The 16,878-nt window shown below is 36.4% G+C and overlaps 3 protein-coding genes across 6 annotated transcripts; all 3 read right to left on the bottom strand.

Annotated features, from left to right (window-relative positions):
* Positions 1-264: 264 nt before the first annotated feature.
* Positions 265-2,834, bottom strand: LOC117621198 (probable nucleoside diphosphate kinase 5). 3 transcript variants are annotated; one of them, XM_034351540.1, is made up of 6 exons: positions 2,784-2,834; positions 2,483-2,577; positions 1,997-2,215; positions 1,101-1,208; positions 855-964; positions 265-638 (listed from the first exon to the last, which is right to left on the bottom strand). In XM_034351540.1, exons 2-6 carry the CDS (start codon positions 2,557-2,559, stop codon positions 607-609), a joined length of 546 nt encoding a protein of 181 aa, XP_034207431.1. In that variant the 5' UTR covers positions 2,560-2,577; positions 2,784-2,834; the 3' UTR covers positions 265-606. The 3 variants fall into 3 exon arrangements, with proteins under 3 accessions (XP_034207431.1, XP_034207428.1, XP_034207429.1); XM_034351537.1 differs by having other exon boundaries at positions 1,101-1,220; XM_034351538.1 differs by lacking the exon at positions 2,784-2,834 and adding an exon at positions 2,702-2,759 and having other exon boundaries at positions 1,101-1,220.
* A 4,442-nt stretch (positions 2,835-7,276) lies between these two features.
* Positions 7,277-12,428, bottom strand: LOC117621197 (inter-alpha-trypsin inhibitor heavy chain H3). Its single transcript, XM_034351536.1, has 13 exons — positions 11,863-12,428; positions 11,353-11,499; positions 11,057-11,269; positions 10,897-10,986; positions 10,640-10,756; positions 10,070-10,339; positions 9,644-9,800; positions 9,459-9,536; positions 8,890-8,990; positions 8,527-8,697; positions 8,279-8,353; positions 7,960-8,076; positions 7,277-7,719 (listed from the first exon to the last, which is right to left on the bottom strand). Exons 1-13 carry the CDS (start codon positions 12,238-12,240, stop codon positions 7,384-7,386), a joined length of 2,250 nt encoding a protein of 749 aa, XP_034207427.1. The 5' UTR covers positions 12,241-12,428; the 3' UTR covers positions 7,277-7,383.
* A 2,679-nt stretch (positions 12,429-15,107) lies between these two features.
* Positions 15,108-16,852, bottom strand: LOC117620770 (V-type proton ATPase subunit G-like). 2 transcript variants are annotated; one of them, XM_034350971.1, is made up of 4 exons: positions 16,751-16,852; positions 16,295-16,387; positions 15,736-15,836; positions 15,108-15,492 (listed from the first exon to the last, which is right to left on the bottom strand). In XM_034350971.1, exons 2-4 carry the CDS (start codon positions 16,380-16,382, stop codon positions 15,349-15,351), a joined length of 333 nt encoding a protein of 110 aa, XP_034206862.1. In that variant the 5' UTR covers positions 16,383-16,387; positions 16,751-16,852; the 3' UTR covers positions 15,108-15,348. The 2 variants fall into 2 exon arrangements, with proteins under 2 accessions (XP_034206862.1, XP_034206861.1); XM_034350970.1 differs by having other exon boundaries at positions 16,691-16,843.
* Positions 16,853-16,878: the final 26 nt, after the last annotated feature.

Consider the following 16,878-nt stretch of genomic DNA (forward strand, 5'->3'; position numbering starts at 1 on the left):
AGAATTTATTAGATTTCAGGAACAAAACCTTTTCTTGCTTATGCACAGAACCTCTCACTCTCCATATGTTGTGAGCGGTTCTGAAAAATAAAATGTTGTCAGCAGCTACACTCGGATTCAAATCACGAAAGAAATTGGAACTTATCACACACTTATCATTTTTTGTTGCATCTATTACGTATGTTGTTTGATTGTCAATCTAGATCATACATTCAATCAATGGTTTATATTGGAGTCTCCTAATAACATGTCAGACAATTTAACAAGAAGACATTCCCCTTTTATACATATGTACCCATTGGATACAAATTACCACCTGATGTACTGTGTGATTTCCAGCCTGTGATACTTTACTATATCTAATAGATAAGATCACATATGAGTCTTTTTGGGATATCCAAAAGCAAAAACAAAGAAGAAAATGAGAAAAGAGCGGGATTGACAACACGTGAGAGTTAAGAATAAGGAGATTTTTACAAGATAGCAATTGCCTAACTGTCATAAGGGATTGGTACAAAAGTTGTCCTTGCCCTTCTAGACATGGTGTGGGACAATTGAGTGTAAAAAGGCTTCTCGAAGACTTGTAGGTCTGCGAGTTTTCACCAGCTACAATTCGTCATGTTCTGTAACTGCGCTGCCTGTCAAAATAAATAAGCAACATGCGTTTATGACACTTGAGGTTAGCAAGAGAAACTTTTCCTTTTCCCTTCACAACTCAGTTTAGCATTTCATTTAACATATTGAAATAACATTTTTGAGTCTGTAGTTGAGTTGTTAGACCATTTTCTTGTATGGAAACCATTTGTAGGTATGCTGAATTCCAAAGCTAACATCACAACATAAAAAGATTATACCTGAAGACTTTTCTTTAAAGAAAAATGAGATCTCTCGTTGAGCCGATTGAGGAGAATCTGACCCATGAACACAATTCTTTTGTATATCCAGCCCACACATGGCTCTGATGCTGGGGAATAAAAAAAGGAACTAATCACGAGGAAATTCAAGGAAATGGATACCAGGTGACGTTGTACGGTAGTATGAAACTATTTGAAAGAAAGAATCAACACGCAAAAATTAAGGATTAAATAATGACATAAGACCTGTTAGGATGAGTAATCTTTGCTTTACTCGCATCAGTTGGGCCAATTAAAGCACGCCAATCCGCAACAGCGTTTTCCTTCTCCAAAATCATAATCAATACTGGTCCACTGATAAAAGTACTGAGTTGGAGGGAGAGAGAGAGAGAGAGCATAGTCCCAATATAATGTAACAACATAAAAACATCACAGAAACTACCCGAATATGTGTTGTGAATTGAAGCTCATTCAAGCATCAATAGGATGAGAGCTAGAAAGAAACCCAGGGGAGAATGCTACCCTCATAATATGTCAATCTTCTGATTAAAAGAAGGAAATATTTGCTCCAACAGCAGTGCATTGTAGGACAAAGGCTTTTAAACAAGACCTCGCAGTAAAGACTTCTCATAATTGAGAACTTGGGGAGAACCTCAACCCTCCAAATAACTAGTTCTATTAAGCTTCAGATAATTCTTGTACATGCATAAATAGCTTATGCGTAAGATGCATTTGAATTGCCATCAGTAAAGCACTGAGTGAAAAAAGATGCCTTGTTTTTTTGATTAGTTGTGACGAAGTGAAGAAAATACATATCTATGCTTATACACAAGTTTTGCACTTTGCAACTTCCATTGGCATGCATTTGTGCATAGGCAAAGCATGCATCTATGATCTATGTGTGTATGGCATAGATGCAAAGATATTAAGAAAGATAAAAGTTGACATGTAAAATGCATGTTATAGAATAAGAAAGATGTGAAAGCAAAAAAGGAAACACAATCAAAGAAAAACCATCAAAGATGTACTATGCATACAAAAAAGTAATTGACATGAAGCTTGCAAAGAGCAACCATCCAAACATATTGGTCCAGAAGTTAGCCAAGGAAACTAAGAAACATTTCCGTGAGTTTAATGGATACCTTGTCATGTACTTGACTAGGCTAGAAAAGAAGCTCCTCGAAGAATGTTCGGCATAGAAGCTCATTGCAGCCTCCTCATCAAGTTGAATGAGCATTTCCTTGACGATTGTAAAACCCGAATCAAAGATAGCATTCTTTATTTTATCAGTGCAGTTATCATACAACCCATCTGGCTTTATTATTGCTAATGTTTTTTCCTTCTCTGCAAACCCATCAGACCTATATTTTGTTTGAAACATTAAATACAAGAAGATAGGAGTAGACTCATATTCTGTTTGGTTGTGAGGAAAATGTAACAATAAATGTACGGAAAAGCAAGAAATTTTCAATTTTGAAATATGCTATCGATATTTATCCGATGTGGGATATTATCTCGATATCAAATCATAAACTTTCTTTCATTTTCTGGTTTTGTTTCAGCCACCAAAAAGGGGGTTTTTACTTTTAGTAATCAAAAGAGAAAGTTGAAGCCTTTGCTTTAATTACCTGCAAGGGAGAGACAGAGAGACCACAAGGACGACGACGAAGAGAAAGATGGAGAGGAACGGAACTCTGGGGAGCATCGCGTGGCAGTAGATTCACTGTAAAAGCAATAAATTTACCAGATTAGCAACAATTAGAAATCGCAGAATCAGATAATTGACTGTTTGGTTGCCCAAATTGCCATGAAGATTGATACTTTTCGATCTGTGAGAGAGAGATTACGTTTTCTCGGTAACCAAACAGAAATTCATAATTGAATAGGAAAATAAAAAGATGCGCGGGAAAGGGAAAAAAATGGACAAACCAGAAAATGACAACTTCGAAAGCGCTGAACTCAAGGCTGAGAGTGTGAACTCGGCGCACAACCAAATTGTGGCATTACCACTGAATACTCAGGCTTGTTTGGTACATCATATTAGTTTTTGGATAAGAGTAAATAGTCCTTATTAAGTGTTTGGTGTCAACTTATATTATTTAATTATATGACTATTTTATACGGATTTGACTTTTAATGCTCTACCTGACTAACTAATACAATCAGTCCCGCTCTTGGACCACAGGGGTCCAAGAGATCGTGGTCACCCACCGTTTGATGTAACATCCAACGGTTCAAAAAAATTTCTTAAAAGAAGTGCAAGAGTGAGTGAACCGTTGAATTTACATCCAACGGTGAGTGACCACAAATCTCTTGGACCCCTGTAGTCCAAGAGATCGGGACTGCTAATACAACTCACACTTAATTATACAGTAGAGAAAAAGAACATACATGTTCACGTGAAAAATCCGACGACGCTATTTTCTTCTTCTTTTCCCTAGGGTTCTTCTCTGCTATCTTCTCTAAGGTTATTCTCTTCACTCCTCTCTCTCTCCCCAATATGCTTCTTCTTTCTTCATCTTCTTGTTCTTTATATATTTCCTATTTTATTAAATCTTTGTGGAAATTAGGTTATGAGTTTTTCCTTTTTGACCTTTTTTTTCTTGCTGTATTGAAACAATACATGCGGTTGTGTATCCAACTCAGTAATCAAATAATCAAATAATCATCATGCGGTTGTGTATCCAACTCAATACATGTTGCTGAGTTTTTCTTGCGTTTTTTTCCTTATGTATTTCATCTTCTCCAGATATCCAACTCAATAATCAAATTATCATCCCAAGTCAGCGATTAGAACAATATATGCAGCTATTTTTTTTCTTTCTACTTTTGGTGCTTTTTTGGTTTGTTTTTTGGTTATTTCCGTGTTGCTACTGTTGGCTATTGATTCTCTTCTTGCCTTCTTTTGTTGGGCTTCAATATATTCTCATATTGTCTATATTTCCACTTAAATCATCAAAAAAAAATTTGTGAAAAAATAGTTCGATCCGATATTATCTGGAACAACACCAAACACAATATAACTTAGTTAGACTATTCATCCGGAACAGCAACAAACGCCTTATAATATTATGGATAAACCGTCAATACTCTCCGAAACAAATTAATATTATAAGACAGAAATTAGTCAGTATAATCCGATGTACCAAACGAGCCCTCAAGATTTTATTAATGAGGAAAAATAATAATAAAATTGGACTTAGATTTTGGCTTTTATCGAATAGTCATTGGATATGAATTGATGACATATTTACTAATTTGTAATCGAAATTGGAGGAATTCAACGCATCTTGCACTACATTTTAGTATTTACCTATTTTTCCAATGATAATTTAAAGGACAAACTACAGTATACCCCCCAACCTATAGGGTCATTTACGAGTTCATACCCGATTTTGGGGACATTTACTAGTACATACTTAACGTCGCGAAAACTCTACAATTTGCCCCCTCCATTAGCGAGATCATTAGAAAATTCGTTATCTATCTATGTGGCATTTGTGGGATCTATTTTTTAATTGACTTGGAACCCCACGTGGACAAAAACTAATAAAAATTTTACTTTTTAAATTATTTAAAAAAATTAAACATATTAAATTAAAAATTTTATAAAAAATTAAAAATTAAAAACCCTACCCAGATTCTCTCTCTCTCTCCCGATTTCTTCCATCTTCCTCCCAATTTCTTCCCGAGTTTTTATCAAAAATAGCCAAAATTTACCCCATATTTTCATAAATGTCAATTTTTATAAAAACTTTCAAATATAGCAAAAAAACCCACTTAAATAGACTTAAGTGCCCTCAAAGTTAAAAACAATTTGCATCTAAGAGTTAAAATGGATTCATACCATCTGCATTGTAGTTCAAAGAGAAAGAGATAGAAATGGTTTGTTGTTTGAAAGGGGGGGAGAAAAGGGAGGAATCTCTCTCTCATATCACCATCCCCTTTCCCCACCCTCCCGGACCTCACTTCAGCTTCCCCTTCCCAAAAGCCGTTTTCAATCATCTGAAATTCAATTCACCAACTATAAATGAAATTCAGTTCAATTATAATAAAACAGATTGATAATTCTATTACTAGGAGAGAAAAAAAATGTAGCAAAAAATAAGCAGACAGAGTTTATATAAAAGAAATTTTTTTATTTTTTATTTTTGGTCCAAATCTGTCTTTCATTAAAGAGAAGACATTAAGATGGCAGCAAGCCAAACCCAGATTCAAACACTGAACTTCCTCAGAAGAACAAGAGACCAAGATTATAGATAATTTGAGAATGGTATGGTTATTTCGTTCTTCTTCTCCTTTTAAATTTTTTTAACTCTTCAAGTAATATAATTCTCTTTCTTTGTTATTGCTGGTAAATTGAATTTCAAATTATTGGGAATAGCTTTATGGGTACTTTATTGCACAGGATTTTTCTGATGAAACAATTGTTAATTATATATTATTGATTGCTTTCCGGGTTCTTTGTGTTCTGATGCCCTCTGGTGCTAATTGATATACGTTCTTATACTCATGTATCGTAGGCTCGTAGTGCTAGAGAGAAGTTGTTGAGTTTCAACTACTTAGTTGTTCTCTGTTTTTTATGTTCCTGATTTTCATTTATTATAATTATGCAGTAGTTTATCTCGTTTAATGTGGTATTGATAAATTTTATATTCTAATCATGAATTCAGGCTTCATTCCTTTTTTTATTTGTTTTTAATTTTGAGGGTATTTAAGTCTATTTAAGTGAGTTTTTGGCTATTTTTGAAAGTTTTTATAAAAACTGACATTTATGAAAGTATGGGGTCAATTTTGACTATTTTTGATAAAAACTCTTTCTTCCCCCCACCCAAGCAGAAAACAAAACCATTTCGGTTTTTTTGGTCGCACCAAAAATCAAAACTTCGGATTCTACATACTCTCCCATGGCTGAAACTACGGAGAAGTCACCCAAGGATATTGAAAGCGATGATGAAGAGGAGCAGACGTTCAAAAGCCTCGGATTGGATGGTCGTCTTATTCGTGCCCTAAAGAAGAAGAAAATTTCTTGTTCAGATCGAGCGAAGCCACATAAAGCTCCTCCTTTGATTGAACGAAGCCTGAAATTGGGGCTTTTTAGTGTTCTGCAACCTAGGGTTTGAATTCAAATTCGAATTTGATCAATTAATTGACAAAGTACATATTAGGTTTTGAAATCGATTTGAGTTTGGTGGGTTATGGCGACTGGTTTTTTTTTTTTTTTTTTTTTTTTCTTGGTAGGGGAAGATGGGGTCAGCGAAGTTCATGGGGTTGGCTGGGTGTGTAGCATGGGTTCCTAGAGGAGGGTGGGTGTTGGATGTCGGGGCTTAAAGACTTAGGGGTGGTGTTAGGATGGGGTGGGCTAAGAGATTTCAGGTCGCTGGGTAGGGAGGGAGGGTGGGTCTGATGGTTTTTTTTCCTAATGGGTTTTGGGGTGGGCGACGGGAAAGGGGTGGCTGATATGTGGGGTTGAGTCGGGAGGAAGATAGGGGGTTGGCTCCTCAACGGCCTCACTCCTCGTGCAGCTTTTTTATTTATGGGTTTTTTGTTTTTGGTTTTTCGGTATTCATGGTGAATGGAAGGAGGAGAAGATGGCGGACATGGGTCTGCAAATTTTCCCTTCTAATTCATCTTCATCATTTGAATTGGCACTGGATTTTTTGGGCGGTGGCTGGATTGGTGGGTTTTGGGAGATGGTTGGGTGGTTCTTTGGGAGGCAACTCTTGGTGGCTGAGAGGTAGGGTTGAGTTGGGAGGGAGAGAGGGTTGGCTGGGTTGGAGAAGAGAGATGGGAAATATTTTTTTTTTTCAATTTTTAATGATTTTAATATGATTTAAAATTTATTTTTAACATGTACATAATTTTTTATTAGTTTTTTTGTCCATGTGGAAGTCAAAGTCATCAAAAAATGAGTCCCACTTTTGACACGTCAGCATTTAACAGACTCACTAACAGTTTAGCTAACGGAGAGGGCAAATCGTAGGGTTTTCGCGACATTGAGTATGTACTGATGAATGTCCCAAAAATCGAGTATGAAGGTTGGGGGGTTTACTATAGTTTGTCCTAATTTAAATATAAAAAAGGGAGATTCACTATTATACTCAATATAGGAACCCAAATTATAAAAAACCTTGTATTAAATGAACTTTAGAAACACATCCAAAGTCCATTTACAACATAACAAAAAAACTTTTAACTTTTTTTAAATTACAAAACTGCTATTGATTTCTTAAAACGAACCCAACCCAAAACCTCGTAAAAAGGCCTAAAACACTCGATAGGTTATCAAAGTAATTTAATAATCAAAATTAAATTAAATAAAACCAGCTGTCATTTTTGGGTTTGTTAATATAGAGTTTATCTATATTATTAGTGCTAAAAATGAATATATGACTAAATATCTCATTAAAAGACACTCTTAATGGAGCAATTCAAATGAGAAAATATATTAAACATTGAAAATACAACACAAAGGTTATATATACAAACATTAGATTCTTGTTTGTGCCCTACTGTTTTCAGTTACATTTCATCCTGAAAATAATTCAAAGCAACAATTGATGCACTCAAAACAAGCAAGGGCAGCGCAGACTTGTGTGAGAAGAATTGCACACTGGTTGTTCATGTGTGAACAAGTCCTAATGAAACACATGCAACAGACGCGATCAAGTACTTGGCTACAGCAGTTGGAAGCAGCCTTAAACAAGAGCTCTGTTGGATCAGCTGGCTTTGCTTCTTCGCTTGCCGGTGCTTTATTCTCAACCGTTGCCTTCAAGTTACCGAACCCAACACCCAGGTTTCCGAGGACTATGACCTTCTGGCGATTTGACTCCATCTTGCTCAGCTGGGTAAATTTGTTGTAGACCTACTTGGGAAGTAGGAACAATGTGATTACGTTTTGTTGTTGCTAAGCAATAAGATATTACTTTTTTGATCAATTAGGGGAAGGGGCATTCGATCTTAAAATTAGACCAATAGATAGTTGGCCAATAAGAGATTACTTAGATTTGATGTGAGAGCTAACTGGTAAAAGGACCTAGAAAATTACAAGGTATGAGTGGCTAGCTAAGATTTAAAAGACATGGGAAGAGCTGAAGATGCATACCCCTTGTATCGTAACGGATTCCGGCACTCTCTTCCCAGTATCAGTCTGCAGACTCTGCACTAGTATCATGCAAGTGTACTCAGATGGGACCCCGGTTTGTTTGCTCATTTTGGAAACCTACAGCCAAAGCAGGTTGGACAATTGTGATTGATGTCAAATGAATACACAAGTCAGGACTCGGCTACAAAAATATGAACATCATCATTGGCGTTAACACTTAATAACGCATCTACCAAAGGACCGTTAAACTATATTCAGAGATAATATGAAATTTGAATAGGAAAACAATAAGGGTTATGGTCTTTGCTTAGCAACGAACCTTCTCTTCCAGCTCTTTACTTCCCAATAACCATGCATGAGCTGTAAGCATGTCAATGTGCCTTCTTGCAAGCACCTGTTCCAGAAAAAAACAGGTATGTTCACTTATTTGAAGAGAAAAGAAGAGAAAAAATGGTAAGTTCACTAATATCAATAGTACGTGCAGGGAAGGGCAGCAAATTATTGAATACTATGGTTCTACACAACATTTTTCAATTTCACATCACATATAAGGTACGAGGTCGGTACCCGATCAAGTGGAAATTCCTTAGATCTTTGTACTTTCAAGTCTATGACAAAATTACTCATATCAGCCAAGGTACCACGAACTTTGATGGAGTCGGGAAAGCTTCCCTCATATCTGCCTGATATGATCAATGGACTTCCAGATGAAAGGTCTGGGATATGAGATGGAAACAGCTGCAAGGAGGATCAAAGAAGAAGTACAACGTACCACTATGCAATTAGAAATTGGAATATACAATTTTTATTAATAAAAGAAACAAATAGGAATATACAAAGTCCTCCAAGTAAAATAGACAATAATATCAATAATCCTCAAAAGACAAACATGGAACACAAAATTTGAACAGAGGTCCAAATCTAGCATACCTCAAGCGAATCGAGACATTCTAAAGTGTCGACGGTTATATTGGCAAGAATCACTGATAAAGCACTTGTGAATAGCCTTTGCATTTTATAGTCAATTGAATCTGGAAAAATAAAATGAATCATATAATAAGAGATCCCTATTTCAACAGTAAATAACAAATTTGCAGATTGAAAATAACTTTATTTAGCATTTAGTTTGCCTGTGACAACAAACTTTTTCACAAACACTTTGTTAAGAACCTCTCTTGAGGTAGACTGAGGTTCATTACAATACAATATTGCAAGTCTACAACTAGGTCAGTGGACAAGAGCGTCTACCAAAATGTCAAACCCCAAAAATAATATATATATATATATATAGAAGTATCTACTTGTACATAGATGCGAGAGAGAGAGAGAGAGATTCTTGTAATGCTCCTAACCAAGACTTCATAATTTTTATATCATCAAACAATATTAAAATCAGTACTTTACTTTCAAAAGAAAAATTACGTACTTTTGTATAGATGACTTGTTACGCGGTGAACGATGATGAAATCACAGTAAAATAAAGGGGGAACGAAACTCACCTGCATCATAAGCAGCATCATAGTAACCCCTCCCAATTTGGGCAAGCATTTGCAGGAAGTAATGATTACAATATAAACCTGGCAAGAAATTTCAGAAACATTAAATTCTAAAACTCTAAAATAAAGATAGCAAGAAGATTTGTCAAGATTACAACAGTTATCGAAACAGCTAAAGGATTATTTACCTATGCCAAAAGTAGATATGCGAGGACAAACCGAACCAGCACTTGTAAGGTAACCTTTCATAATAGTGCAAATCTCCCTTTCATCTTCAACAGCCCCATCAGTAATGAGGAAAATGAAAGGAATTGAATCACTGGTTTTGGCCAACAACTGCATAGCCTAAAGTAAACCAGATCACAGGATACAAAATCAGATACTATTCGAAGAGTGTGTGTGTGTGTGCACAGTTGAATATTGGACATGTAAAACTCAACATGTTATGCATGGCATATAGTGAGTACAGAGATGTAAAAACGAAAGCTCAACAGAAATATAAAGATCTCTGATTTTTATTATAACCAATTAAAGATTATTGTTTAACTCAAACAGACAAATCATTTGAATACAATTGATTGGTCAGTGGTCACTGGGAAGAGGTGTTAGCATACCTGTTTGAGGGGAAGCAAGATATTTGTACCACCATTTGCAGTAAGATTAGTGCTAGCCCACTCCTTAGCTTTTAGCATTGCTTCATTTGTTGCCAGCTCCATTGATGATGAGAATAAGTGAACCTCTCCATTGAAAGCTATAATGTTGAAAGTATCATCTCGGTTGAGATTAGAGAGTGACGCCAATAGTGCATTCTTTGCATTTTCAAGAGGGTCTCCCAGCATGCTTCCACTTATATCAATAATAAATATAACTTCCTTTTTGAAAACCTATATAAAATTAAAACTAGGATTACACATTTGCGAAAAAGACTGCAAAGCCCCTGTTCAAAAATCAAAAAGGGTTTGGGACTCTGGGGCAAGATAATTAACAGAATGGAACTGGCAATTTGACCATCTTTTAGGAGTGACAATGCCAATAAAGACTCAACGTAACATGATCAAGATGCATTCCTCCCCCGCATATTCACCCGTGGACTCACTCTTGCCCTTCCCTCCCACCCTCCCTTTAATTGGGATTTCCTCTGTTTTCTTATGCAATGAATGGGTAGTATATTAGAGCTAACGAACCTTCCTAGTCTGGCTATTTCCGGGGAATAGATAGAAGCAAAACATCTCTCTATCATCAAAATCACGAAGTGATGGGGATTGCAAAAGTACACCACCAAATAAGTCACTTGAACAAACCTGTAAATACAGCCACCAACAGAGATTAATTACACATGTATCATTACTGCTTTATAACCATCATTTTCCCAAAACACTATTCAGAAATGGTGAATATTTAAAGATCCATTCACAACACAAACAAAAATTCAAAGTCTTACAGTGTATGAAAAGCTGAAGCCTGCACTTGACCATGATGATACCTCTGCTTCATATGAAAAACTCAATCTACCACTTTGGCGCCTAACTTCCTGGAAATAATAAATCAATATCAGTTCAAGTGTATCCAAGGCCTAAGTGGGACTTATGAAAATGATTTACCTTAAGAGGATGGCTGGTACTTTGGCATAAAACTTCTGCGTCAATACCCGTATTCACATTCAACAAAATCTTTTCTCCTTTCAAATTTTTTTTCGACACTGGATTGACACATGCTGGAAAACTAAAAGGTATACTGAGGGAAAACTGGCCAGCGTGATACAACAATTTCTGAGACCATCGAATTTTGAATGAAAGGAAGGAGCCTCCGTCAACCTGAAATATACGATATATTTGTAAGAACATATTCAATAAAAGTTACAAAAGTCACTGCTGGTCACCGCAAGTTGAAATCTAACCTGTGGGACTTTTAGGGTGTATATCTGGCGTTTCAGAAAGTACCCATCTTTGGCCACTTTCTCCTTATCTGTTGTATCTTCTGCTGTGATTAGTTGAGTACTATATGATCTTCCGGTAATTTCAGCCTCAACACCTAGAAGTGAACCCTGTTAGCCACATGATGTCTTTCTTGAGAATTTAAAAAAATATAGCTTCATCCCTCAGAGGAAAAGTAAATTCACAAACATCTATATAGCATGAAATAACCAACCAATCTTTCTAATATTAACAAGACAATTAGAAATTTACCATGTACCATATATTCTACTCGTATCTCATTCCAATTCCAATTACTAATCTCTTCAACTTTCTTAATTTGGATTAACTATTAGCACAGCCCATCACTTTCTCTTCAACATCAATGAAACTACAACACTCTTCATCAATTCACTCTTTTTTTTTTTATGGACCAAATAAATACACAGTTTTTAGTTCTATACAATCCAATTCGTCAAGAAAATTCGAACTACCTTATCGCCCATCGGTACCGCGACGCGACAATCGCACCTCTTTCCCGCGGAAACACAATGCACGCGCCACGTGCCGTTCACAGTAACGAACGCAGTGTCCAAATAGCTCTCGATTTCCATAGCTATCCCATGCATATGCAGAGGTATCAAAGCCGGCGGCTCACACATGCCGTGAACGTACGGCTGGTAGCTCGGAATGTCCGGATTATCCACGATTGAGGGGTCGGGTACGACTGCGTACACCATCGGAGCCTCCGGCAAGTACGACTCAGACGACCTGGTCATCGCCGACGGGTCTGGAACCGACTCTTTGCCGTAGAACACCCGCTTCGAGAGTCCGAGGCCGTACTCGACGCAGCTGGAGAACTCGGCAGCCATATCGCCTGCGAAGGTTTTTCGGCGACGGTGAAGTCCTTGCAGCTAGAGGTGGCGATGGTTTTGAAGGGGATGTGAGTGTGAGAGGAAGGCGAAGGCCATTTTAAATTTAAATAGCTGAGGCCTTTTGGCTTTTGAAGGGCAGTTAGTATAGATGAAGAGAGTGAAGGCGAAGAGGGACGAACGCAGAGCTGGAGGGAAAATTAATTTTTTTATTAACTGTGAAATTAATGGATTATTTAATGGTGAAATGACGAATGGGCGGATGCCACGTGGTGGAATTATCTCGTGCATAGCTTTTCACCAGATAAAGACAAATTCGAAGTGGACAGGTCATTTACGTGGAGGGTGGGATCATGTGCGGCGACGTTCGATGAGGAAGTCCTGTGCTCCCTACAGGGACCCTACCTACCTACTATGCAGCCAGGGCGCCAGCCAACAACTGCCAACTGTGTTAATACTTTTATTTATTTATGAACAACTGGGTAATAATTTCAATATTTTCAGCTTCAATTGTTTTAAAAGGTAATTACTTTCTTAAAACTTTTTTTTGTTGGTGGCCAATGAAAAAGGACAATAACTTATACACCAGTAATTTCAGGTTTGAATTTTATGACACTTTTGAATCATTTACTAATGAGCCTAACTTAAGAACATTTTTAAATAACAAGGCAAATGGAAAAGAAACTCACTCTGCCCACATCAATTTTTAGCCTCTCGAATGAATTAGGTTAGAAGTAAGGCAACCGTAGAACATGACATATATGCAGATTATTAATAAAGTGATTTGTTCTAACCATTTGACGCATCGCTTATAATAATAAACTTTTTATTAAGTAAATGATACAGGGCAAAGTGTCACATAAACTATCAAATCAAATGACACAATTTACCTAAATCTCATAATTGTAACTTGTAACGTAATTGGGGGAGACAAATTGATATTGTGGTGCCCCATCAATCACCTTTGTTTTTTTAGAGCTCCAAAGAGCAGATTTGAAGATTCTTGGTGAAGATGGTAAAAACATCATATTTAAAAGTGAATGACTTTTGGGGAAGACTTGAATTTTAAATGATGTTTTGAGTAAGGTGATTGTGGAATTGGAGAGAATTGTTTAGATTAGAGGCCTTGAGCTTCTTTGCCTTACACGAAAGGGAAGCATGTTTGTGGTGGAGATTAATGGCTTAGTTGGTTAGAAGGGTATACCTTTGATTCTATGCTATTTTGTTATGCACTTGAACTCTTGCCATGAACATAAAATAAAATAAAGATATTAGTTTATATGAAAATGGAAAAATGTGTTGATTAGACTAAACTTATTAAATGGGAGCCACCAAACCAATTATTATTATTTTAAATTTTGCTTTTAAAATTATGTAAAATTAAAAACCATTATGGTTTTGTAGTGGGATTAAAATTTCTTCAACCCAACAAACTTAACCATGACTAAAAACTTGTCAAAAGCTTTCTTCTTTCATGATCATTTTTATATGCTTATTCATCCAAACCATGTTTTTTTAAATAAAAATTTTGTATGTGTCAATCACACATTAAAGAATAATCATATAATACATGGTTGTGAAAATGCCACAAAGCCTCACCTTTAAAAATATGAAAAGGACCTCATTTTTATTTTCCTAGCTAGACAAACACTAGCTAGGAAAATAAAAATAAAAATTCAACCGGGTCTAGACCTGCGTTCTCTTCTCACGGTTGTCTCTATCGTTATATTTTTTAAAAATCCCCTTTCCAAACAAAACCGCTAATTAAGGAGGGTGATTATTACTTGATAAGTTGCTTTTTAGTCTTTGCGTGGAAGACCTAAATATTTGTCGGCCACGTTTACTAAAATAAATGCAGCTACTAATCATGTACGAAGAGGACCACCGTGGTCCATATGACCTACTATGTGTCCATCACTTGGAAATTTTGCCAAGATAAACATGTGTGAAATGACTTTGTTTTTAATTCACCGTTGGATGGTTGTGGAGATTCGCGAGATGAAATTATAATTTTAGGACTTTGTCATCACTCATGATTTTATTAAACGTGGGCCAAGCCATTTGACACTTTTTGTTGTTGCTTTGAGAGCAATTCATAAAGCTAAAAGGCATTCCAAATTTGCTTTGAGGATCGAATTTTGGACCGACAGTTTTACAATGTGAAACAGACTTTTTTTGTTTTTGTTTTTATTTTGTGCGGAGGGAAAATGTGGCATTGACTAGAGAGGAGAACCACTAGTGACGAGACCAATTAGATTCAAGCAAGTAGCTTTCTATATTTTGGTACATGAACAGATGTGACATGAATGACATTTTTATCAACCATAATTTATTGTCTTGGACATTTGGATACCAACGCCGAAAGAAAGACAGACCTTGCAAGGACTTTTACAAGTAGTTACAAGCATTTATTCTTTTATTATAAGTTCTATATTCAATTTCCTCTCCCTTAATATTGCTTATTAAAAATAAAATAAAAGTCCGAGCCATACAGAACAAAGGATTATGAATTGACCAATAACATAAGGTATTGGTCAATTCATAATCCTTTGTTCTGTATGGCTCGAACTTTTTTTTTATTTTTTAATATCAGTCCGAGCCATACAGAACAAAGGATTATGAATTGACCAATACCTAAGGTATTGGTCAATTCATAATCCTTTGTTCTGTATGGCTCGGACTTTTTTTTTATTTTTTAATAAGCGATATTGAGGTAGAAGAAAGATGCATTTGAATATTTATAAAAGGTTTGCGGCAAACTCTACATAAACAATTGTCAATATTGCATCACTCCCAGAAAAATCTTGAGGATGTGTAACAAGAATTGGGCCAAAGCCAGATGAAGCCCTACTTCAATGACTAAAACAGGATGCAACTAGTACCAAGTTCAACTCAATTGGCCAAACAATTTTTGTAACATTATTGTTTTATGAACATGATACATATCATAAAGCTTATTTGCTGATCAAAGTGCTCCACAACATACTAATAACCGATATTCGGATAGCAACTAACCGCAACGCCACAAGTCTAAGGACCCGGATGAATCAGGCAAAAAGAATACAATACTTGCAAGAGTCTGAAATCACAATTCTACCCTCAATGGGATTAAACTTTCACTGTTGTCACCTGCTTCAGAAGCATTTGCACAACATCACTTGAAATCCTTGAGGCCTCGGAAGAGAGGTGATTGATCTTGTGCTCAGTTTCATGTTCAAGACGCTTCACATTAGCCCCTGAATCTCCACTGCTCTGCTTGGTGGCCATATGAAAACATGGGGGCAAAATGCCAGAATTAACACAGTTGTATCCACAACAAAAGTCAAGGGACAGCTTCAGATATAAAAAACAATGGGGGATATACTTATAGTTGGTATACTCATTTTCTAGAAATTGCAAGGCACAAATGAAAATGACACGGGCAAGCCATTAGAAAACTGAGAATGCCAGACCTAATGAACATTCAGTGCATAGCTTTCACTAACATCTACATACCGCTGCAACTTTCTTCTGGAACTGAAGCTCCACTTGGGAACGGGTTTCAGCAATCTCCCTTTCAGCTTCATCTTTGGCTTGTTTCAGTCTAGCCATTTTTGCTACAAGCAGAAAACCAACCACCAAAGCAATTAGAAGAAAACTCTAAATTATGGCATAAAATCTAAAACCCTTTAAAAGAGCACATTAGGACTGCACATTTCATACAAGATTTCACCTAAATAACGGTCTTGATTCATATTTTGACACCACCATATGCTTGACTGTCCACAAGAGAAAATTACACTATATATAAAATCATGGACAAAAGGAACATCCCTTCCAATGGGGAAGTTGGAGGCATTCCGCTTCTCCAATTAAAAGCAAGAATTCATGCTTCGACACAACTTCGCAAGAGGCCAATTCATAAACAATGCAACATAGTCCCTTTTGTTTGCAAAATGCAAACCCAGAAATTCATGCATCACGTTAGTGAACAAAGTGCAGAAACAAACAGATAATAGATTCATATACAAAATACCCCAATCAAAAAGTAAATCTAAAAGGAAAAAAAAAATACCACTTCTGGCAGCATTGACGATGTGTTGAGCTTCTTGCTCTGCAGTCAGCAATTGTTGAATTCCACCTTGACCCCTGTTGGATGCCATACTTTCTGGAAGGGGAAAAAAAAAAAAAAACCGATTCAAATTAGGCATCCTATAGCATAATGTACCCATATATCATCTTGCCATCAAATTAGGCATCCTCAAAACTGAACAGAAACAGACTTTCCAAGCATACAGATTACACAATTCCAAAAACAGAGATTCAAACAATAGAACCTTCAATCCAGAAACCCTAGAAATCAAGCAAACCCCTTCAATCCAGAAAACATATGTAGATCGATGAAACAAAACAGAAACTCAGATACATTCACAGATCTCTGAAATCTACCAAACACAAATCAGATAAATACCCAAAAAAATGAGCTGAAAACTGAGAAAGTGGTCGACGGCACCGGCGCAAGAGGGCTCACCGGAGAAGAGAAAGATTGGAGTTCGACTGACAAGAGAAACAGAAAGGGCAGCGATGAAAGAATGTTATTCACCGTTGGATGGTTGTGGAGATTCGTGAGATGGAACTACATTTTATGATGTGCCATGA

The sequence above is a fragment of the Prunus dulcis genome, chromosome 3, assembly GCF_902201215.1.
Source record: "Prunus dulcis chromosome 3, ALMONDv2, whole genome shotgun sequence".
NCBI classification, from domain to species: Eukaryota; Viridiplantae; Streptophyta; class Magnoliopsida; order Rosales; family Rosaceae; genus Prunus; species Prunus dulcis.